The sequence below is a fragment of the Ovis canadensis genome, chromosome 18 (genome assembly GCF_042477335.2).
Source record: "Ovis canadensis isolate MfBH-ARS-UI-01 breed Bighorn chromosome 18, ARS-UI_OviCan_v2, whole genome shotgun sequence".
Classification (NCBI taxonomy): domain Eukaryota; kingdom Metazoa; phylum Chordata; class Mammalia; order Artiodactyla; family Bovidae; genus Ovis; species Ovis canadensis.
The window spans coordinates 70,991,594-71,014,714 of NC_091262.1; the positions used below are offsets into that span (position 1 = coordinate 70,991,594).

General features: G+C 52.4%; 1 protein-coding gene and 1 non-coding gene across 2 annotated transcripts in view; both read left to right on the forward strand.

Moving 5' to 3' along the window:
* RIN3 (Ras and Rab interactor 3) overlaps window positions 1-15,319 on the forward strand; it is a 133,594-nt gene extending 118,275 nt beyond the window's left edge. The window contains exons 8-10 of the mRNA XM_069559701.1: window positions 6,036-6,167; window positions 11,031-11,194; window positions 14,119-15,319. Of these exons, the coding sequence (XP_069415802.1) occupies window positions 6,036-6,167; window positions 11,031-11,194; window positions 14,119-14,439 (617 nt within the window). The 3' untranslated portion in view covers window positions 14,440-15,319. The remainder of the gene's footprint in view (window positions 1-6,035; window positions 6,168-11,030; window positions 11,195-14,118) is intronic.
* Window positions 15,320-20,805: 5,486 nt separating this feature from the next.
* Window positions 20,806-20,877, forward strand: TRNAY-GUA (transfer RNA tyrosine (anticodon GUA)). The gene has a single exon. It is a non-coding gene; the product is annotated as a tRNA-Tyr (tRNA).
* Window positions 20,878-23,121: the final 2,244 nt, after the last annotated feature.

Below are 23,121 nucleotides of genomic sequence, written 5' to 3' on the forward strand. Positions count from 1 at the left end.
CATTCGTTCATTTAGCAAATGTTATTTATTAAACATATACTGCTGTTGAGGGGGCCTCCCAGAGGGTGCAGTGGTAAAGGATCCCCCTATCAATGCTGGAGACACCAGAGACCCAGGTCCAGTCTCTGGGTCGGGAAGATCCCCTGGAGTAGGAAGTGGCAACCCACTCCAGTATTATTGCCTGGGAAATTAACATGGACAGAGGAGCCTGGCGGGCTACAGTCCCTGGGGTCGCAGAGAGTCGGACAAAACTGAGCGTGCGCGCGCGCGCGCACACACACACACACACACACACACACACACACACTGTTGAGGCATTGGATATACATACTGAGCACAGTATGTCCCTGCCCTCATAAAGCTTTCATTCTAGTGGGAAGAAACAGATGATAAACAAGGAACCAGTGCTTCCTGTTTCCTTGGAAATATACCATCAGTACTGAAACAGGCTATCTCAATGAATGAAACAGGCTCAGGGGGCTGGGGAGTGTGAAGGAGTTTGCCGTTCTGGGTTGGGACATCTGGGGAGGCCTCTCCGAGTTAGTGTGTATTTGCTTTTCCATTTTTTGCAGTGACAGGGCCAGCAAACCCGTTATAAGGGCCCTGAACCTAATTGGTGGGGAGTGAGGGTCTTGGGTTAAAACCTCCTGGAGGAATGAAATGGCTTCAAGTGGGAATGGTGCTGGAGGGTTAGGGCCAAAGCAGGTCATAGTCATGAGCTGCCCCAGGATTGTTGCACAGCCAGTCACTTTCCCTAGGAACCCAATCAACACACTTCGAGGGGCAGTTATGATAAGGTGATGTATTTTTTCCTCTTGATCGGGGTCTGCAGGCCAACTCTGGCCCATCATCTGGTTTTATAGATAAATTGGTATTGAAGCAGCCACGTCCATTCATTTACGTAGCATCTCTGGCTGCTTTTTATACAATGGCTGAGTCGAATAGTTGGGACAGAGACCATGTGGTTGTTGTTCAGTTCAGTTGCTCAGTTGTGTCTGACTCTGCAACCCTGTGGACTGCAGCACACCAGGCTTCCTTGTCCTTCACTATCTCCTGGTGAAGCATATCCCCTTTGCTCAAATTCATGCCCATTGTGTCGGTGTTGCTATCTAACCATCTCCTTCTCTGCCGCCATGTGGCCCACTAAAACAGCAGAACTAAGATATCTCCTATCCAGCCCTGTGCAGGGCTTCCCAGGTGCCACCGGTGGTAAAGAACCTGCCCACCGATGCAGGAGATGTAAGAGACGCAGGTTTAATCCCTGGGCGGGGAACACCCCCTGGAGAAGGAAATGGCAACCCGCTCCAGCATTCTTGCCCGGAGAATCCAATGGGCAGAGGAGCCTGGCCGGCTATAGTCCAGAGGGTCACAGAGAGTTGGACACTACTGAAACAACTTAGCATGCACAGCCCTTTAGAGAAAAAAATTTGCCAACCCCTCTTTCAGAAAATGCTTCCTAGAAGACAAAACTTTGTCTTTAATCCAGCCACTCATTTGATGTCATCGGGGCTCTGAGTCACAGACTGAGTTTTGTTATTATTAATATCTCTGGTTTGCAGATAAGAAAAGTGAGGCTCAGAGGGCATGACCCCAGAAAGCACAGCTGGTTAAGTGGCTGAGACAGGGGCCTTCTAGTCCTCACGGTTTGTGTGACCCAGGTGTGCAGCTTCAACATGTTTTTATCAGAGCTCTTCTCCAAAGTCTCCTGGCTGATGAAAACATGCATAAGAAAAAAAAAAAAGAAAACATGCATAAGACCCCCAGCCAGCTCTTCAAAATGTAATCGGCACCCCGCAACATCTACAGATGGAAAAGAGATGTGACTTTGGCAAAAAAGAAAGCCAGAATCAGCAGGAAATGCAGGCTGCAGCCCAGCGGCCCTTTCAGAGGCACAGCTTGATGGACTGATCTATGATCCACGCGAGACAGATGTTCTCATCACAGGCCAGTTGTTTTACAACCGTGCCCCCAGCATCTCAGTCCTATCGCTTGAGGCCCCGCTGTGTGCAGGGCAGAGCCCCGAGCCCTAAGCCTTGGGCTCCAGGCTTTTAGGAAGGAGAATGCAGCACTAACTATCTCCAGGATATTGGCTGGGAGCCAGTGCCTTTAAATGATGCTTAAAAGTTGTGTTTGGCCACAAGGAGCTCTCAGGTCAGGGAGCCTGTGTGGTTATTTCTCACCACATCAGGGAAGAGTGACCCAGATTCTACTGACCAACCATGGCACTTGGAGCAAATTTCTGTATCCCTGAGCCTCAGTTTCCTAATAATGAGATTGGACTTGATGAATCCAAAGCCATTGGTGTGCTAAGTCGGTGATGGTACAAACCATCTCACGGAAGCTAGTCATCTGTGTCTCTTCCCTGCTCCACGTTCATGTCGGTAGCTTGAAGTTGGCCACTGGGGAAATATTTACGCCATGATAATTGGCAGATCCTGCAAAGCAGAGCTTTTTCCTTCGGAGAACCCCTTGTTAACCATTCCCAGCATACCACTGTCTAAGGCCCATAATAATGGATCCTGGTAACCTCGACCATGACCCCAGCTGTGGGAGAACAGAGTAGGGCCTGGTGGGAGGGCACATGGGGCCAGCGCACAGTCGGTGTCCTAGATTCCAAGCCCTGTGCTGGAGACTGGAAGGGCCTTGATGGGGCAGAGGTTCAGAGAGATTAAGTAATCTGCCTAAGCTCACACGGCCTCCATCCCTGCCTTCAGGGAGCTCACAGTTCACAAGAAGGGCAGGCTCTGAAACAGTCAAGGGTCTGGGCACTAGAGCAGGAACCATCTATTGAGGATATGGGAGGACAAGAAGTTAGTAAGGGAAAGGAAGGGAGTGCGGCCCAGGCAGAAGGAACCGTGTGTCAAGGCGCAGGATAGTGAAAGCGCCCGTAGCGTTCAGCTGCGATTCAGCACAGTGGGGTGTTCTTCAGAGTGTGGCAGTGGGTGGCAGAATGTCATCCTGAGCTCCCCCTGGTGTGGAAAGGACTCCTGGAGTCTGTGCAGAGGCCCGTCTGAGTCGGTGCCAGGCTTGGGCTCTGAGATCTGGCTGGGAGCTCAGCATTCATTCATTCACACTTACCCAGCACATCTCCTGCACACACCCTGCCTCTCGTTGCTCTGTGCATTGGAGAGACAGAGGAAGTTGCTCATGGATAGCTGGAGGGACAGACAGATATGAGGTCTAAAGAGTCCCCTGCAGTGGAGTGGCTGAACACAAAATCACAGGAACCAAGGAGATGGGCCCCAGAGCCCTTCCTGAGGGTCAGCCGAGATTCTCAAGAAGAGCATGGAAACACGGAGAAAAGGGCAAAGCCTGGGGCCGCAGTCTGGAGGGTTCCTTCCCCTTCTCTCTTAAGTCCTCAGACATTGGGCCAGAGCTGGACAGTCCTAGCTGAATGTTGCTGACCCCTCAAGCAGGTTTTCTCTCCTCGGCACTGTAGACCTTTGGGGACTAAGTAATTCCTTCCTATGGAGGGCTGTTCTGTGCACCGTAGGGTTTTTAGCAGCATCCCTGACCTGTATGCCAGTAGCAAAAACAACGCCAGACATTGCCAAGTGGCCCCAAAGAGCAGAATCTCCCTGGCTGAGAACCACTGCTCAAAAGCAAATAAGCTTTCTTGACTATTGGGTTTGGCGAGTTATCATTGGGCTGGCCAATAAGTTCGTTCAGGTGTTTCCATACCATCTTGTGGCCAAGCCAATAATACAATACCAAGAAAAAACAAAATGATATTCTTGGAAGCAGAGTAAAATTTTGGTCAGCATGAGTTATAGGTGAATTCCAAAGGGCACAGGACTGTTTCACATCCCTGTTGCCAGACACACCTTGTTCCCTAATTCATAAATCAAACAGGAAAAGAATCTCCCATGTTCCAAGCATTCTAATAATTAAATTGTCAACATGGAAGACAAGTCCTGGCACGAAGTACTGTGTCCCCTGGAACTCTTCAATTGTGTCTCAGGCTCAGAAAGGTTATGAAAGACTTTCTCCAAAACTGTCTGATCCTGCGTGCAAAGACACGGGAAAGTTGAAAGAAGGGATCAGAGAGCCTCCGAGCACAGAGCTGGAAAAAGAGGAACAGTGTTCTTCCTTAGTGGGCATTTCCGTGGAGGCGGTGTCCGGGCAGTCCGCTGTAATTCATTTCATAGAATTCTCACCAAAACCTCATAGGATGTCATGCTGTCCGTGTCAGTTCACATTTGGCCAGAAATGCAGGCTCAGAGAGGTAGAGCAGTTAGGTCAAGGTCACACAGCTGGTAGGGAGTGAGATTCATGCCCTGAGTCTGACTCTGCTTTTCAGTGCTGGGTGTTACCAGCTCCACCAACCACTTCATTTTACGGGTGGAAAAACTGAGGCCACCTCAGAAAGCAGAACAGAGGTGCCAAGAATAGCTCACTTTTCCACTGCACCCTGTGGGTACTGAAGCACTTTCGTATTCTTTCTCATTTCAGTCTCTCAAAAACCATGACAGGCCCTCAGGGCATCTGTTAGGTCCACCTCCACCTCGCTGCTTCCCCAAGGCATTCCAGGAGCTCTGAGCCCAGGAACACTTTCCACAAAGTGTGTGTGTGTGTGTGTGTGTGTGTGTGTGTGTGGCTCCGAGAAAGCACCTTTCAAGGCTACCACACGCTGACCATTCAGTTGTGTCCGACTCTTTGCGACCCCATGGACGATAGCCCTCCAGACTCCTCTGTCCATGGGATTTCCCAGGCAATAATACTGGAGTGGGTAGCCATTCCCCTCTCCACGGGATCTTCCTGACCCAGGGATCAAACCTGGGTCTTCCGCATCGCAGGCAGATTCTTTACCACCTGAGCAACCAGGGAAGCGCCGCTCCCCTGCCCCTGCCCAGCCCACACAAAGCAGTAGTGATGGATTATTCCTTTCAGAGGTATTTATGTTTTAGAAGAAACCCTCAGGAAAGGGTACTGCTTAACCCAAAAGAGGGGCTTCCCACTGAGGTGGCTAAGCAGTACAAGGATCCACCTGCCAATGCAGGAACTGCCAGAGAGGCTCAGGTTCGATCCCTGAGTCAGGATAATTCGTTGGAGAAGGAAATGGCAACCCACTCCAGTATTCTTACCTGGAAAATCCCTTGGACAGAGGAGCCTGGAGGGCTACAGTCCATGGGGTTGCAAAGAGTCGGACAGGACTGAGTGACTAAAAGACGACAGCAGCAACATTCTGTCTTACTACTGAAACATCACAGCCACCCACATGAGGCACGGATGCTGTTGTTATCCCCATTTTATAGTCAAGGAAATTGAGGCGCAGCGAGGGTGAGCTTGAGCTCACTTGAGGGTCACAAGTGAGCAAACCAGTGAGTGCTGACCCTGGGACTTGGATCCAGGTCCTGTGCTAAACTGCCAGAGAGGCTCAGGTTCAATCCCTGCATCAGGATGATTGCTTGGAGGAGGAAATGGCAACCCATTCCAGTATTCTTGCCTGGAAAATCCCTTGGACAGAAGAGCCTGGCAGGCTACTGTCCATGAAAGAGTCAGACATGACTGACCACATAGCCCCAAAGAATGCAGTTTGGAGGGGGAGCTTCAGGCCTCGTGGCATCTGGTCGAGGGAGGGCTTCGCTTTTGCAGGTGGATGGGGAGATGTGTGCTCACAGAGGCAGGGAGCCTTCCCAGAAGACATCCACCTGAGACAGACAGCTGCTCCTGGGTGGGTCCCTGAAGTGTGACGTGAACTTGACTGAGGATGGCAGAGGGGAAGAGCTGGCAAAGGGGAAGGGGCTGGTCTTGCCTACCCAGCGGAGGGCACCTTCTTGGGGCTGGTCTTGCCCACCCGGCGGAGGGCACCTTTCTCGGTTCCCTCTTCCAAAACCCAGACTGTGTCTCAGGCCTTCTGACTAGGCTGATCCTAGGCTCACCCTGTGTCAAGAGTCAGGAGAAAACAGGAAGGTTCCTCTTCTGGGGTGACCACCACCCACCCACCCAGCAAACCACTGATCCTTGCCCTGGGCAGGGAGCAGCTCCCAAGGAGAGCCTGGCACTCACCACCTTCCGCCTGCTTCCTCTCCCAGGGAAGCCCTACGGGGCAGACGACTTCCTGCCGGTGCTCATGTACGTCCTGGCCCGCAGCAACCTCACAGAGATGCTTCTCAACGTGGAATACATGATGGAGCTCATGGATCCCGCCCTGCAGCTGGGGGAGGGTGAGTCACTGTGCCAGACCCATCTCCGGACTCCCGGGGCTGATCGCCCACCCCTGACCCAGCCACATCGGGCTCGCTGGGCAGCTCAACCCAAACCTCCTGGATACCAGATTCCTGGGGCACGACACGATACCTGACACATTCCCTGTCCCAGGGCAGCTCACAGACTAGCAGGGGAGCTGGGCCAGTAAAGAGACCTTCTCATCGAGGCTTGTCAAGGGAGGCCCTGAGGGTACCAGAGCATGGTACTTAGTCTGTGCAATCAGAGAAGGCTTCCTGGAGGAGGTGATGTCTGAGCTGAGCACTGAAGGATAAACAGGGACCAGTCAGATAAAGAAGGACAAAAGGCCGTCTTCCCAGAGGGAACAGCTGTTGCTGGCAGTATAAACGATAAGGGAATGATGGTCAAGTTCTTAGACAGGGCTGGTCCTGGGGACGCTCAGGCTTTCGCTCATCCAGTGCTGGCAGGAATAGTGATGCTGTGGGTAGGAGGCCATGCACTCTCCTGGAGGCGAGGATGGGAGCGTAATTTGTCCCACCCTCACTTTCCCTTCCTTCTCCTCCTTCCCACCACTTCCTTCCACCCACTTAGCCTCGGCCACCCCTCCACCAAGAATCCCTGAGGGGCACCAGCCCAGATAGCAGCTCCGAAGGAGCCCCAAGCCGCCCTCTGAGACATCACCCCCAAAGGATGGAGAGAGATTCTCAGGCCCCCCGTGGCCCCTTTGGGCTTTGTGGTTCTTGAGATAAGCTGGCCCTCTTTGCATCTGTTTGCCTTTTTAGCTTTTGTTGGTCTCTGGGGTGACAGTATGACGTGTCTAGTCCTCTGAGTTCTTGGCAGCTCAGGGGAGCGTGTAAAGCCACGGAGGATTGGCCCAGCCCCGTGGACTGTTGTGGGAGTTTTAAAGACAGTGTCAGGGAAAGCCCTTTACGGAGTGGAAGGATGGGGCGAGGCTGTGGGGCTCTGCACTGGGTCTGAGCCCCGGCTGGCCAGTTCCCCGGCAGTGGTCAGCCATCCCCTGGCCACGTTGACCCCTGCTCCATCCATAGCCTCAATCTTTGCTGCCAGGCAGGGCTCCATGCCAGGCATGGTGGCACACAGTGGGGACAGGCCAGACACATCCTTGACCCAACTACCCTCTACTTATGGACATGAACCACCCCCACCTCAATCATGCCATAACCTCCTAGGATACCTTCCTCTTCCCGAAACCCACAAGGGGTTCGGGTGGGAAAGCTGAAATCACTCTGGGCAATTACAGGACTGATGGGAGACCCAGGCAGTGCTGGGCACCTGGCTGGAGCCAGCTCAAAATTCAAACTCTCCCAGAAGCACCCTCATAGATTCCTTTACCCACATCCCCTCTGCACACTGGCTGACAGCTGACCATGCTGAGCTAATAATATCTTAAGAGACGCAATGGGCTTTTTCCATCAGTAGCACACTCTCCCTAAAGAGAACTGCTAAGCTGCTAAGTCACTTCAGTCATGTCCGACTCTGTGCGACCCCATAGACGCCAGCCCACCAGGCTCCCCCGTCCCTGGGATTCTCCAGGCAAGAACACTGGAGTGGGTTGCCATTTCCTTCTCCAATGCATGAAAGTGAAAAGTGAAAGTGAAGTCGCTCAGTCGTGTCCAACTCTTAGCGACCCCATGGACTGCAGCCTACCAGGCTCCTCTGCCCATGGGATTTTCCAGGCAAGAGTACTGGAGTGGGGTGCCATTGCCTTCTCCCGGCCAGCTCCAAAACTCACGTGCAGAGTCACCTGCCACCTAGTGGTCATGATGGGAACTGCAGAGGACCCCCAAGTCCAAGATTAGTGGTCTAGGAGAGCCAGGAGGCTGTGGAAAAGCAGGTCGTGAGCAAGCAGGAGTGTGCTGGCAGGACTAGAGTTCCTCCCTTTGCCCAAGAAGGTGGGGAACCTCTGGAGCACCTCCCTGAGGTCACGTAACCACCATGTGTTACTGAGCACTGCACTTTACGTGTGTTCATCTCTTTTCACTACATTTGATGGGATTTGTGGATGAGGAAATGGAAGCACAGAGGACACTAATTCACCTGAAACACAGGGCTGCCTGCTGAAGGCTGAGACCCGGACCCTGCTCTGTGTCCAAATCTGAGCATTCCCAGTCAGTGCACTGCAGTCCGTTCCCCACTTAGCAGCCAGGGGGATGTGATCACCATGGGAAACACGACCGTGGGGAATGCCAGCTAGAGGACTGGGACTCTCGGCCAGCAAGGGCTGGAAGCAGCAGGCAAGTCTTCCTGGAACACACGGGCTTTGAGCTGAGCTGGAATAGGAGACCCATGGGAGGTCTACTGGCCCTTCTCTGATAAGGGACGCTAAGCCAAGCTCCGTGCTGGCCTTGATATTGTTTTTGATGTTGTTTAGTTGCTAAGTTGTGTCCGACTCTTTGTGACCCCATGGACTGTAGCCCTCCAGGCTCCTCTGCCCATGGGATTTCCCAGGCAAGAATACTAGAGTGGGTTGCCATTTCTTTCTCCAGAGACTCTTCCCCACCCAGGGATCGAACCCACATCTCCTGCATTGGCAGGCTGATGCTTTACTGCTGAGCCACCACGGAAGCCCTGGCGTTGACATGCCTGTTTCAAAACCTGTCTCCTTCCTGCCCTGCCATGAAAGGGCGAGTGATCCTGTGGCCACAAACCCCTTTATCTCATCCCCTACTCACCCCAGGCAGGCTATGAACTTTTCACATATTGGCTGTGGAATTTGTAGCGATATGTAGGCAGCTTCATCCAGTGTAGCAGTTAGGAATGCCTTGGGCTACAAATAACTCATTACGTAACTAATAATGGTTTAAATCAGAGTAAGGGACTGGTTTGTCTCTTGCATCAAGAAGTCCTGAGGTTGGTTTTGTTTCTATTTTGTAACTGCCTTATTGAAAAGCAAGACCCCTTCCATTCCCGGCCTCCTCATATTATAGGTGTTTCCTGCTAAATTGGAGGGATTATTTGTATTTTAATTTTGTAATCTGTGACTCTGTATTGTTGAAGGTTTCTCAGTCCTGTGGGGTCTCCTTAGAATGTATGTGACTTTTCATGTTGCGATATCACACAGATGAGACAGCCCAAATTTCTCTAACACAGCTCTTAATAAATGATCTGAATGAGAAAAAGAAGTCCTGAGGTAAGCAGCTGATAATGATGGCACTTTTTATCCCTGCCATCAAGAAATTGTAGACCCAGCTCTTTCCATTGTTCTTTAGGATGTGAGCCTTTGTCTTTGTGCCTATCACCTCTGATCACAAAACAGCTGCTGTGCCTCCGGGCTCACCTCTGTGTTCCAGACAGGAGGAAGGGAGACAAACCAAAACCTGACAAGATGTACCAACTCAGTTTGTCCCTTACTAAAGGCTTTCCTGGAAGCCCCACCCAGGGACTTCCGCTTATATCTGTGTAGCAGACAGAATGGGGTCTCCTGTCCTGTACCTCAAACTGAAAGAGATTCTGGGAAGTGAGCATTTTCAGTTGTGTTACTTACCCGAAACAAGTAGAGTTCAATTAATTAGGAAGAAAAAGAAGATGGGATTTGGGTGGCTCACTGGCAGATGACTCTCATGTCAAAAACCACTGCTTTGCTCTGTGATGACCTAGAGGGGTAGGATTAGGTAGGGGCTGGAAGAGAGGCTCAAGAGGGAAGGGATGTATGTATACATATAGTTGAAACATCTTGTTGTACAGCAGAAATTTAACACAACATCGTACAGCAAGTATACTCCAATTTAAAAATTAATTTAAAAAATTTTTAACTAAAAATAAATAAATCATTGCCCTGGTACCCAAAGCGCTAAGGAGAGGCCTGGGGAGTGGGAGGGAAGCCCAGGAAGCTCAGCAAGACCTTGGCCAAGTCACCCCACCCCGTCTAGACTGAGGGCCACTACAAGGCCTGTGCTCCTCACACATTTTAACCAAAGCCTCCAACAAGCCAAGGAAAGTAAATTTATAAGTATATGTGCAAATTATTATCTTTAATCATAAAACTTCATGTAAATTTTTCAGTCTGAAGGTGGCACTACTGGTAAAGAAACTGCCTGCCAGTGCAGGAGACATAAGAGACGCAGGTTCAATCCTTGGGTCTGGCAGATCCCCTGGAGGAGGGAATAGCTACCTACTCCATTATTCTTGCCTGGAGAATTCTATGGACAGAGGAGCCTGGCAGCCTACGGTCCATAGGGTCACAGAGTCGGACACAACTGAAGCAGCTTAGCACACATGCACAACATATTTCAAAAATTAAATTACCTTAGGAAACATTAGGCATTAGGAATATGTATGAATTAAGATAAAAAGAAATGGAGAAATGAAGGATGCAAATTTTTAACTTTCTTTAAATTATTAAAAGTTGTGTGTAATCATATAAACATAATTAACATTTTCTCCACATATTTTTAAGTTTTTTTTTTTAATAAAATGTATATGACACCTACAGAGAGAGGTCTCCTGCCCACCCATGAGTCCAAGGCACTGCTTTCCCCACCCTAAAGACATGCGTAGCTGTTAGTTTCTTGAGTATCTTTACATTTTAAAACTAAAAACTCACTTTAAAGCATCAGTTTAAAAATAAGCAAGAGTTGCGTCCTAAAGGGGAGCCAATGACAAGCTTTGAGCCGAGCCGTGCAGCTCAGGGCTGGACTCCAGGAATCTTTTGATTCTGCGGTGGGCGTGGCTCTGAAGCTCAGCAAGTGACCAACCACCTGGCCGCACTTGCCTCGGGCCGGCGGCGGTGGGTGGGGCTTACAGAGGTGGGCGGGGCGGACCAAGCCGGGACCAGCTCCCTCGGGTTGCGAGTGGGTGGAGACGTGGTCCAGGCTCCGCCTCCACACCCTTGCCTCCTGCAGGTTCCTACTATCTGACCACCACCTACGGGGCCCTGGAGCACATCAAGAACTATGACAAGATCACGGTGACCCGGCAGCTGAGCGTGGAGGTGCAGGACTCGATCCACCGCTGGGAGCGCCGGCGCACGCTCAACAAGGCTCGGGCCTCCCGCTCCTCCGTGCAGGTGCGACCTGGGACCGAGAGGGTGGGAGGGGACCAGGGAATCTTGCTCCCAGACCACCCCTACTGCCTGCCAGTTCAGGAGCAATGGCACTGAGCCCCCAGCCTGCCAGTGTGTGCCGGCTTAGGGGCTGGGGTTGAGAAGTTGAGGGCTGGAGAAAAGTATTATCAGCGAGCATCCGCGTTTCAGTTGGGCCCACAAGATAGGAAGAAGGAGACCTTCACCCAGCATTCCTCAGCGACTGTGATGTCTGAGCGGGCTGTTAGGGCTGGAAATGGGAACAGTGGTTTGTCCCAGTTAAAAAGCCCAGGAGCTGATCTTCAGCCTTGCCACTTGGTGCCCAGACAAATGCAGCAGCTGCCAAGGGTCCCCTGCCCCTAACCTGCTCACAGCCTGCCCATCTCCAACCCACTCACCCATCCTTCCCCACTTCTGTCTGTACAGACTCAGTGTTCAAAAGTCACTGGTGGCCAGACTCCTGCCCCCACCCATCCCATTATCCCACACCTCCGAGGCTGCATCAGATCAGTTCATTTCAGTTCAGTCAATCAGTCGTGCCCGACTCTTTTCGACCCCATGGACTGCAGCACGTCACGCTTCCCTGTCCATCACCAACTCCTGGAGCCTACTCAAGCTCATGCATCAGAACAGCTATGAACACCCTGAGCTCAACTCCCTAGGGCTTAGCCTCAGCCCATGCTGGTCCATCTCCCCTTCCTCACCAGCTGCCATGCCCAGCCTCAGTGTCTCCAATAGCCCCTCCTCTGAAAAGCCTTCCCTGACACCCCCCGCCTGCCCCCCCCCCATTCCCTATGGCATGGGTTAGAAGTGCTTCCTGCTGCTGCTGCTTCTATTGTAGCGCATATACCCCGTACTGTAACCAACAATGTATAAAGCTGTAACCCTGAGAGAGCAGGCCCTATTGCTCACATGTCTCAAGGCCTGGGCCAGAGTGGGACTGGGGAGTGTGCACAATGGCAGGAGTTAGGACAGTGAATCAAGCTGCAGTCCAGAGCTGTGACTAGGTCTCCAGACTCACGTCCCTGGCACCCAGAGCACACTGGACCTGAATCCCATGCCTGGCTGCTTTCCACATGGCCTTTCTGTAACTGGGAGAGCCCAGGCCTGGGAGGCAAGAGGCTCACAGTATGGACCCAGCTCTGTACTAGCTTGCTGTGTGACCCTAAGCCATGTCTAACTCTCTCTGGGATGCTGTTTTCCTGTCAGCACAGGGGGACTCTGGCCCATTTGAGTTCTGCCTCCCCAGTACATGTTCTAACATCAGTCAAGCTGATGTCCCTCCTCCTCTAATCAGTGGTGTCCTGATAATGTTTAGTAACTGGTTCTCTGGGGAGAAAGAAAAAAAAAAGGCTCTGATCTTTGCCTCTGTCAATTTCCATGGTATTACTATAAATACTGCCACCGTGGCTGATTCCAAGCTACTAACTTGGCATCATGGAACTTGGAGTTGGAAAGAGATGTACACAGTTGGCTTTCTCAAGCTGGTATGAGCCAGCGGAAGTTGGCGAGTGCAGCTGCAGCACCCCAGCATTCCCTCCTGCCTTCTGGGACAGCTGCCCCTCCACCAACTCTTGGAATGTGAGCGCTCTTGGTCCAAGGGTGACCCTCGCATTCTTTCCTTCTTGCTTCTACCTCATGGATTCCCAATGCTGAGCATCATCAGTGCGTCCCACTAAGGAGGCAGAGCTCAGGCAGAGGCTTGGGATGAGACTTATCAGCACTGTTTCTGGGGTCTGAGGAGGGCACCGCTGTCTGCCCCCTTCCCAGTGTCTCCTCTGCACCACACACGGTAAATCCCTACCCTCCGGAGGGAAAGCCCAGAGCCTGAAAGTCATCGGATGTCAAGGGCTCTGGGGAGGCCTGCTGGTGGCTGAGGAGAGCACAGGCAGTCACCGAGACCCAGGGAAGTGGGCTGGGCTTTCCCCTCCCAGGAAGAAAAAAAAGAAGTGATCCCAGGGACTCTTGGCACAGAGCCTGGCACTACTCTGTAGTCACTAATTATCTCCATTCTGAACTAGGCGGCCTCAGGAGACCGCTGTGCTGTCACCGTCCTTCCACAAGGGGGCAGCCCCGCGCACACACTTCCTGCCCGCCCTCTGGGCCCTTAGCGGAAAGGGGACTCTAACAGGCTCTGAGCCAGTTTTCTGTGATCCACCTCCAGGCACAGAGAAAGGACTGGTTTTATCCCCACTTTGCAGTAATGGAAATGGAGAGTCAGAGAGGTCGTCACACAGTGAGTGGGAGCAGATTCAAAGCCAGGCAGGGACTCCTTCCACGGTCTCCGGTGGACTCAGGTGTGAATGTGCTGTTTTCTGCAAACACTCTCCATCTTTTCCCCCCAAGTCTTCTCCCCCGCCCTTCCCTGCCAGCCTGTTCCTCCTGGGAACACCACCCCTTCCATCCCCAGGCCCCTCCAGCCCTAGGGCCTGAAGAACTGTTCAGCCTGCCTTAGCTGCTCCAGCTGAGCCATGGAATGCTGGGGGTGGGTCTGAATCTTTGATTTTATTTATGCTGCCCCGTGTGCCCAGCAGAGTGCCTGGAATGCAGGGGAAGAAGAGAAAGTGAAAAATAAGATTTTTTCAGTGACGGCAAGCCCGTGGACTGGCCACCAGGGGGCGCGCTCACTCCTTGTGTCCAGGCCAAGACTGACCCAGTGAGAGCTGAGGCTCAGAGAGGGAGGGTCTTGCCTGAGGTCACACAGCAGGGTCAGCCGCAGGTGCCCCGACGGCCAGCCTCACGACCCCTCCTGCCATCCATCCGCTGTCTATGGAGAGGAATCGGGGGGCCCAAAGAGGACAAGGCCACGCAGCTTCTTCTGTCCAAGCTCCCAGCATCAGGGCAGGGGTGAGACAGGACGTGGGCTTGGCCCAGCCGGTAACCGTGACCCCCTCCGTCTCTCCCCGCAGGACTTTATCTGCGTGTCGTATCTGGAGCCGGAGCAGCAGTCGCGGACGCTGGCATCGCGGGCGGACACGCTGGCTGAGGCGCTGTGCGCCCAGTGTGCGGAGAAGTTCGAGGTGGTACAGCCGCAGGACTACCGGCTCTTCGTGCTGGTGGACGGCCGCAGCTTCCAGCTGGCCGACGAGGCGCTGCCGCACCGCATCAAGGGCTACCTGCTGCGGAGCGAGCCCAAGCGCGACTTCCACTTCGTGTACCGGCCCCTGGACGGCGGCGGGGGCAGCGGAGGCCCGCCCTGCCTGGTGGTGCGCGAGCCCAACTTCCTGTGAGCCCGGGGCCGCGGCCCCTCCGACGGCAGTGTCCACCCAGGCGGGGACGCTGGCAGACCGGCCCGCACCCTCGACCCCCACACTCACACTCAGACGCACCCACTCACACATGCACACGCACAGACACTTGCGCGCGCGCGCGTGCACACACACACACTCCCAACAGGGATGCCCACACGTTGCCCCGTGCTTGCAGCCTACTGAGCGTGCCTCGGCCACCGTGGCAGGACCATTGTATAAACAACGTGATCCGTGGCCCCAGCGTGCTCCCAGTAGGAGGGCGGGAGCCGGGAGAGGCCACATGCTTCATTAGGCAGAAAGGGAAACGGAAACTCAGAAAGGACCCTCCAGCCCCCTGCAGCACACAGAGCCCCAGCTCGCTCGGCCCCTGTTCACACACAGCCCCTCAGGCCAGTCCGTCTGTCCCGCGCCTCGGGCCCCCGCACCCCATGCCCACCCAATCCGATCCCCAGCCTTTCACCGGGAGGGCTCAGGTTTTCCCAAGACCGTCCTCAGGAGGAGTGGCCTGGCCACAGCTGCCCCGCCCCCCCTGGAGCTGGAATGTGTTGGACTCGCCCAGCATCTCAGGAGCATCTCAGGGTGCTGAGGGGACAGGCCCCTCACCCCTGCCTCAGAGCCAACCCTCAGCCATCCGCCCGCTCCGTGCTGCCGGTAGCTCCCCAGCCCCTCCGGAAGCAGCCAGGTGTACAACGGGACCTCCGAGCGAGGCCAGCTTCACAGCTACGTGAACGAGCCCAGCCTTGGCCACGGGGGACATTGTCCAGGGCCCTCTCCTTCGTGGGCACCCCAGGACTGTGGCATTCAAGGCAAGAGACACTGTGTGGGGAGTGTTTTAATAAAAGTCCTTTTGAAAATGGCATCTTCGTTTCTCAAAGGGCTAGATCTCTGCTCAGGCAGCTAGGCCCCCCACCACCACCACCAACAGCCTAGTCCCCCTCCAAGGTGGGGTTCAGAAAAGCACCTCCTTTCCACTGAGCGCCCTGGTTTCTTTTGTTTTGTTGTTTTTGGCAGAATCTATAGGTTCCTCAAGTGGCACTAGTGGTAAAAAAAACCTGCCGGCCAGTGCAGGAGACAAACGAGTTCAATCTCTGGGTTGGGAAGATCCCCTGGATGAGGGCATGGCAACCCACTCCAGTGCTCTTGCCTGGAGAAAGAATCGCCATGGACAGAGGAGCCTGGCCGGCTACAGTCCATAAGGTCACAAAGTGTCGGACACAGCTGAAGCGACTTGGCACACACACAACATACTCTCAGGGCCCTGGGCCCCGTCTGCCCCTCAGCCTGGGCATTTCCTCTTCCTAGCACCCACACTTCACATCATTCCTGCCTCTGTTGCCTATCACAGCAATACAATTCTGTACAATCTTTGCCTGGTCAAACTCTTTATTTTTCCCTAAAAGCCCATCTCCAGAAAGCCTTCTCTGACTTCCTGCGCTGCTGGCCAGATAGTCCTTGTCCATGTCCTCCAGCCCTGTGGGCTCATCTCTGTCACAAGAGATAGCTCATCCAATTGCATCTGTCTGTTGACACTTCTGCTTTCTCCACCAGATTTGGACCCTTCCTGTCTGTGTCCTCAGCATTGATTAAAAATATGTTTGCTGAGTGCCTGTTCAATGTCAGCACTCTTCTAGGCCCTGGGAGACAGTAGAGAACAAATCAAATGCAGCCCCAGCCTTCATGGCAGTGAGCTGTGCCCACGGGGCAGGGCGGCTGGACTTCCCTGGATTATATTGCTGGGAAGCAGCCAGCTCATTCAGCTGATCAACAAACATCTGTCTGACTGTGGCTCCGGGCCAGCCCTGTGGCAGATGCAGGGATTGCTCCAGGATGCAGGCAGCCAGCCCTGGACTTTCCAGGCTTTGTAACAGACATGAGAAAACAGGCAAATACCCAGAAGCTGAGGTTAGCCAGCCATGATCCCAGGTTGCCCTTGCCTCTGCCACCTCCCTGCCCACCCCCTGGCGCAGGCATTGTCCCCTTCCTGATCTTCCGATGCTCCCTGCAGCCCGAAGCTGAGCTGGCTGTGCTGCTTCGGGTCCCCAGCTGTAAGGTAGGGTGCCCACTGCCTCCCACTAGGCCTGAGACTGGTGGGGATGGGTCAGATGGAGGTCCATTTACCCAAGCACCCTCTTGTCCAGTGGGGCCCAAACTTGGGGTGGGGTTGGAATTCAGAGGGTGGATTGGGCACCAGTCCAGCCCTGGTGGGAGGCAGGGGGGTCTTCTGTCCAGCTCCCAGGGAATGGGCAGAGCCAGTCAGTGACCTGGACCAGGAGCACCACTGTAAGAACCCCACGTGTGTGTGTGCATGTGTGCTCAAGCGTGGGGCCCCTCCCGTCAGGAGAAGCCAGAGAGCAGGATGGATGGGGCTACCTGGATCCTGTGGTCTGGAGGCCTCTGTCCGCAGTGGGGTGTGCAGGCCTGATCCAGGATCAAGAAAACAGGGCCGTGCAAGAGCTGAGCCCTCATGAGTGCCTGGCACTGGTCAGTGACTCCTCTTGTGATATTTATGGATGAGAAGGTGAAGGCTCAAAGAAACGGGGAGAATTAGTCTGCTCCAGTGACCTTAACAAAAGTACCACTGATGGGCCAGCTTAAACAGCATTTATTTTCTCACCATTCTGGAGCCTGAAGTCTCGAATCGGCTGGTTTTTCCTTGGCTTGCAGACAGCTGCCTGCCCACACAGCCTTCTTTCTGGGCCTGAGCACCCCTAATCTCTTCTTAGAACGCAGGTCCTATTGGAGCAGGGCACAGCTGTGTGATCTCACGTTACCTTTAGTAACCCTTTAAGGCCCTGTCTCCCAAATGCGGGCACATTCTGAGATGTGGCTTGGGGCTTCAGCACATGAGCTTGGAGGGGACACAATTTAGCCCGTAACAACAGGGTGACTTGCCCAAGATCACACAGCTGGTTAGAGGCCAGAGTGAGGTTTGAACTCAGAGCTGACCTACCCCAAAATTCAGGGCTCTCTTTACCCCACATGGCACCCCAAGTGACCTGCTTGTAGAAAACCAAAGTCAGATAAGCCTCACCTGCCAGATCCACTCCTGAGCTTGCCTGAGGGTATGGTGAGCATCACAGGGCTGACTTGACCCAGAGGTCCAAGATGCAAGTGAAGCGACCTGGCCCCTCCACTGGCCCCTAGCAAGGAATCAGTGTGTCCAAGGTTGACGGGGTCACAGGCTGTGGCATAGAGCAGGGGCTGGGCTTTGTCTCATCCCTGGCATTCGTGCCCTGTGCTCTTGGCCGGCTGGCTCCTCCCTCTGCTTTTACTGGCCTCTCCCCTGGGCCAACGGTGCTGAGAGAAGCTATGAGAACATCTGCGGAGACCAGGACACAGCCAGGCCCTACAGCTCCTCCGTCCCCAGGTCCTAGCAGTGACAGCTGGGTGCAAAGCCCTGCCCATCATGAGCAGTCCCAAACCCGCCCTGCAGACACCTGGCCCATCATGGCCTCACAAGACCTTAACGTGTTGCACTGCGTTCTCCCTAGTTAGGAGCAGGTTTCCGCTGGGGAACAAAGGACCAGCCTGCAGAGGAAGTGGGCAGAGAGAAGCGGGGGGCCCTGAGTCGGGGAGGGACAGAGAGAGGCAGGGAGGGTCTTGTGGGTGCAGAGGAGACGCGCCCCCTCCCCCTCCCCCCACAGCCCATTTCGCTGGTTTGCAGATGTGGGCACTCTGTGAGCACTCAGCTGGCCTGAATCCAAGAACTGGCCACCTCCTTTTCTTCCAGGTCATCTGGCCTGGAAAGCGGGGAGCAGCTGGGCAGGAACCAGGCCCTCCTTTCGCGGGAAGGTCATATGGTGCCTGGCTCTGGGGAGGAAAGCTCTGACTCACAGTGGCCATGAGTTTGCCTCATCCCCAGATGTCACGCTATTTGCTGGAAGACAGCGGTTTCCTAGGAATGCCCTTCCAGGAAACATGTCTTTGCAGCTGACACAACCCTAGGCCAAAAGGGAACTCAAATCTGGCTTCCAAGTCAGAAAATCTGTTCAACTGGAAGGCGGGAGGAACCTCAACTGGTTGTCAGGAGACCTGGGTCCCAGGCCAGCTCTGAGCCCTCAGTGAGATGCTTCACATCTTTGGGCCTCAGTATCCCTGTTCTTAAAATAAGAATGATTCTTCCCCCATCTCCCAGGCATGTCTCAGGGATCACACCAGCTCTTGGGTGGGAGCAGGCAGGCAAAGCCTCAGATCTTTTGGTAAAGGGAGATAAATTCAGAGTTAGACATAAGGGCAGGGAAGTTGTTCACAGCCAAGGTTCCATGGCTGAAGGGACCAGGGAGTTAAAACCCAGGCTGGGCTCCACTTGTCACCTGGCACAGGACTGTGCCCACCTGGAGAAAGGGACACCTTTTCTACATCGTCATACGGTCTATAGCAGGGGTCCTCAACCTCCGGGCTGTGGACCAGTACCTGCTGTCAGATCAGTGGTGGCATTAGATTAGAAATAAAGCGCACAATAAATGTAGTGCCCTTGAATCATCCCCAAACCATCCCAACCATCCTCCCCATCCCCACTCCATGGAAAAATTGTCTCCCATTAAACTGGTTCCTGGTGCCAAAAAGGTTGGGGACCACTGGTCTACAGAGAGTCCAGGTGAACTCACTACTGGGGGCAGCTCTGCATATTTTTGGTTTAGCGAGAGCAGTCAGCACAGGATGTGCCTGAGGGAGTGGAGGGCATGTAACCCACCTGGAGGAAGCAGATGGCTTCCTGCCAACAAGGATGCCTGAGGTGGGTCTTGAAGAATGAAGAGTTGGCCTAGAGCAGAAGGGAATCGAAGGACCCCTGAAGATTGCTGGAACTCTCCACGGTGCTCTTGCATGTCTGGTGAAGACTCATTGACAGCTTCTATTCCAGACTATCTTCTTAACAGTGTTTGGCTAGGGACTTCCCTGGTGGTCCAGTGGCTAAGCCTCTGAGCTCCCAGTGCAGGGGGCCTGGGTTCGAGCCCTGGTCAGGGGACTAGATCGCACATGTGCAAGTAAGGATCTTGCAGGTTACAATAAACATCAGCGATCCGGCATGCTGCAACTGAACACAGTATAACAACAACAACAACAAAATAATATTTTTTAAAAAGAGTATTTGACTAGCCTTGGAGGATACAGTTGCTTCCTCCTGAAAAGAGGGCAATTTTTTCTTCTGACCAATATAACAAACTAGCATCTCTCACTTTGAAAAAACGTGTCTACTCCGACAGGGCCAAGGTGGGACAGGTCTGCTCACAGCCTTATTCCTAAGCCGGACATTTCTCAGCCGGATCCAGACATGCTGTGTGCACAGCATCTACCAGGGCCCACCTCCGCATGCCCCTCAGGGCACTCGGCAGGCCAGGGGAGGCAGCAAATAGGAAGCACGTGTACCTGGGTGCTGAGGGCTATGAAGTCCTTTGTGGTGGTCCCAGGAGTTTCATATCTCCTGCCAGCACATATGACGTTGTGCAGGTGACCTTGTTAACGTGCACATGGGGTAAAATCTCTGACTCTTGACAGTTTTTGACAAGGAAGATGGAAGAAAGTGAAAAATCACAGAAAATGAAATAGGAGTGTGCTGTATGCAGGCTAACTGGTCACTGAAAGATTGGGTGTACATAAAGCCTGAAGCAAAGAGTAATGGGAGGTGAGGCCAAAGGGGCGGCTGGCCAGGTCTTTGAATGGCCCTGGTTGGCTGCACAGCGAGTCTGGAAATTCTGCACCCACATAGAACAGAACTGGAGGGGATGGGCCGGGCTAGAGGCAGGCACAGAGAGCACTCCTAGCATTTAGACTGTTGTCTTGAAAGACAATGTCTCATGGAAAGATGCCAGAGTTTCCTGGAGAAATAGCTGATCCCAGCTTTGGGACAGCTGGAAATGTAGAATGAAACATTCTGATACACTAGGTAGGAAGGAAGCAGTGGAAGTTTCTTAGCGTCCTGTCAAAAGGGCTTGGGTGGTTCAGTCGCTAAATCATGACTGCAGTCCCCTCTGCCTACCTCCCTGCAACCACTAATCTACTTTGATGTTCTTCAGTTGCTCAGTTGCGTCCAGCTCTTTGTGACCCCATGAACTACAGCACACCAGGCTCCTCTGTCCTTCATTATCTCCTGGAGTTTGCTCAAAGTCACGTCCATTGAGTTGGTGATGCCATCTAGCCATCTCATCCTCTGCCGCCTGTTTCTCCTCCTGCCTTCAATCTTTCCCAGCATCACTTTCTTTTCCAATGAGTCGGCTCTTCACATCAGGGGGCCAAGGTATTGGAGCTTCAACTTCAGCATCAGTGCTTCCAATGAATATTCAGGGTTGATTTCCTTTTGGATGGACTGGGTTGACCTCTGAAAGGGCTTGGGAGTCCACCAGGACATCCCTGGTGGCTCAGCTGGTAAAGCGTCTGCCTGTAATGCAGGAGACCTGGGTTCGATCCCTGGGTTGGGAAGATCCCCTGGAGAAGGGAAAGGCTACCCACTCCAGTATTCTGGCCTGGAGAAGTCCATGGACCGTATAGTCCATGGGGTTACAAAGAGTTGGACACAAATGTGTAACTTTCATTCATTCAGCCAAAAATGGACAACTTGAGCGTCAGTAGAGAAGTGCAATGGATCAAAACCCAATAGAAATATGTAAATCCTCTGGATCCAGCTGCTGATTTGTAAGAGACTTGGGCATCAGAAAGACATGCTGAGCAGCAGCTCATGTATGCAATCAGTGAAGTCCAGACTGAGAAACTCCACTGATCTCCAGCCTGGACTCTTTAATGGAAATTGGAAGGGGGGGAAAAAAAGATGAGAGAATGTGTAGAATAAAAACTATAAGTGTCTAGGGATGCACACTTGTCCTAAAACCACAGAGAACACAAGGAGGGTAGTTACTTTGGGAGGGAGGAGCTATGCCTGGGATGGAGTACAAGCAGGGGCTTCCAGGGTGGCCAGTGTGATGGTTGACCCTCTATAACATGGGTGGTGGTGGTGATTTAGTCGCTAAGTCAGGTCCTACTCTTGTGACCCCATGGACTGTAGCCTGCCAGGCTCTTCTGTCCGTGGGATTCTCCAGGCAAGAGTACTGGAGTGGGTTTCCATTTCCTTCTCCATGGGATCTTTCAACCCAGGAAATCGAATGTGGGTCTCCTGCATGGCAGGCATATTCTTTACCAACTAAGCTATGAGGGAAGTCCTTAGTAACGTGGGTGGGTCCTGTCCAAACAGGTGATGGTCCTAGGAGTGCAAAGACCTTCCCTGAGCAAGAAGGGATCCTGCCAGCAGGGGGCCTTTGGCCTGGACTGCAGTTCTTCCTCTGGGTCTCCAGGTTGTAATTTTCCGTTTACCAAGCCTCCACAGCCACTGATTCCTTCCGGTAAATGTCTCTATATGTGTACATATCCATTGCTTCCATTTCTCAGGAGAATCATCACTCATGCATCTGCTAAAGTTCTATTTCTTGACTTGGATTGTAATTACAACAGTATTTCATCTTATCACTCATTAAGCATTGTACTTGTTTTCTGGATCTGCTTTTATTTTAGTGAAAAAGGAAAGCATCCTTTATATGAAAGTGAAAGCAAAGTCACTCAGTTGTATCCGACTCTTTGTGACCGTGGACTGTAGCCTACCACACTCTGTCCATGGGATTTTCCTTTGTATATAGGTATGTAAATATGTAGAAAGGGGATTCTAATAATGAATACAAACTTTTTTTTGGGATTGGGGGCCGGGGGATGGGGAGTGGCCATGTTTTGCTTTGATAAGTTTCTGTACCTCTTATGATAGAACATGTTTTGGATATAACCAGGAAAACAAAATGCTGGTCCTGGTTGTGACACACAAGGAAAGGACACCTTTCTCAGAAATCTAGTAGAAAATGGCTTAACCTGAGGGACGGAGAGTTGCTTCTGCTGGGGACCTAAGAACCACAGGAGGAGGAAAAAAAAGTCAAGGCGGTGTGACTTAGGAAACTGTCATTTATTTGAGAAAATGAACAAGCCTCTTTTAACCTCAGCGCCGTGAACATTCAAGTTTCTGCACTTGTTAAATAGTTAAATATATTTTTGTTCTACAGGGAGGACAAAGAAAGAGAGGGAAGCAGGGTTATAAGCGTAGGTAACGGTTCTAGAAAAGAGAAGAACGGAGTCTTTCCTACCTGAATCTTGAGGTGTTTTAAGAGACTCCTTTTAAAAATTCTACTTTTTGGACATCAGTCAGCCCTCAGGGTTGCCCATTCTTGAGCTTTAGTGATAAACATTTAAACGCCATATGCTTCTTATATTTGTTAAAACCTTCAAGCTCCCCTAGATTCGTAGGACAGTAAAAGTTCTTTATCCTGGTCACGCGATTGACTATATTAAGACAGCCTCTCAGAGAAAGGATAACCTGATTAAAAACAGGCCCATTAGAAACAGAAGCATCACCCTGGAATTAACCTTGTTTGACAATATCTCTACCTTCAGTCTCTACCTCCAAACTTTAAAGGCATCTGCCACTGCTAAAGAAGACACCATGTACACACAGGTGGTCACAAGTGTCCTGGTTTAGTGTTTCTTTTTTCTTTGTTTTCTTTCTATTTAAAACAGCCCATCTAGCTATATGGCTTAGTTTTAAAAATGCTACTGAAACATAATTAGCAAACCATATCATTCCATTTGTTGTGTACAAGTCAGTGGGTTTTAGTACATTCAGAGTTGCATAAC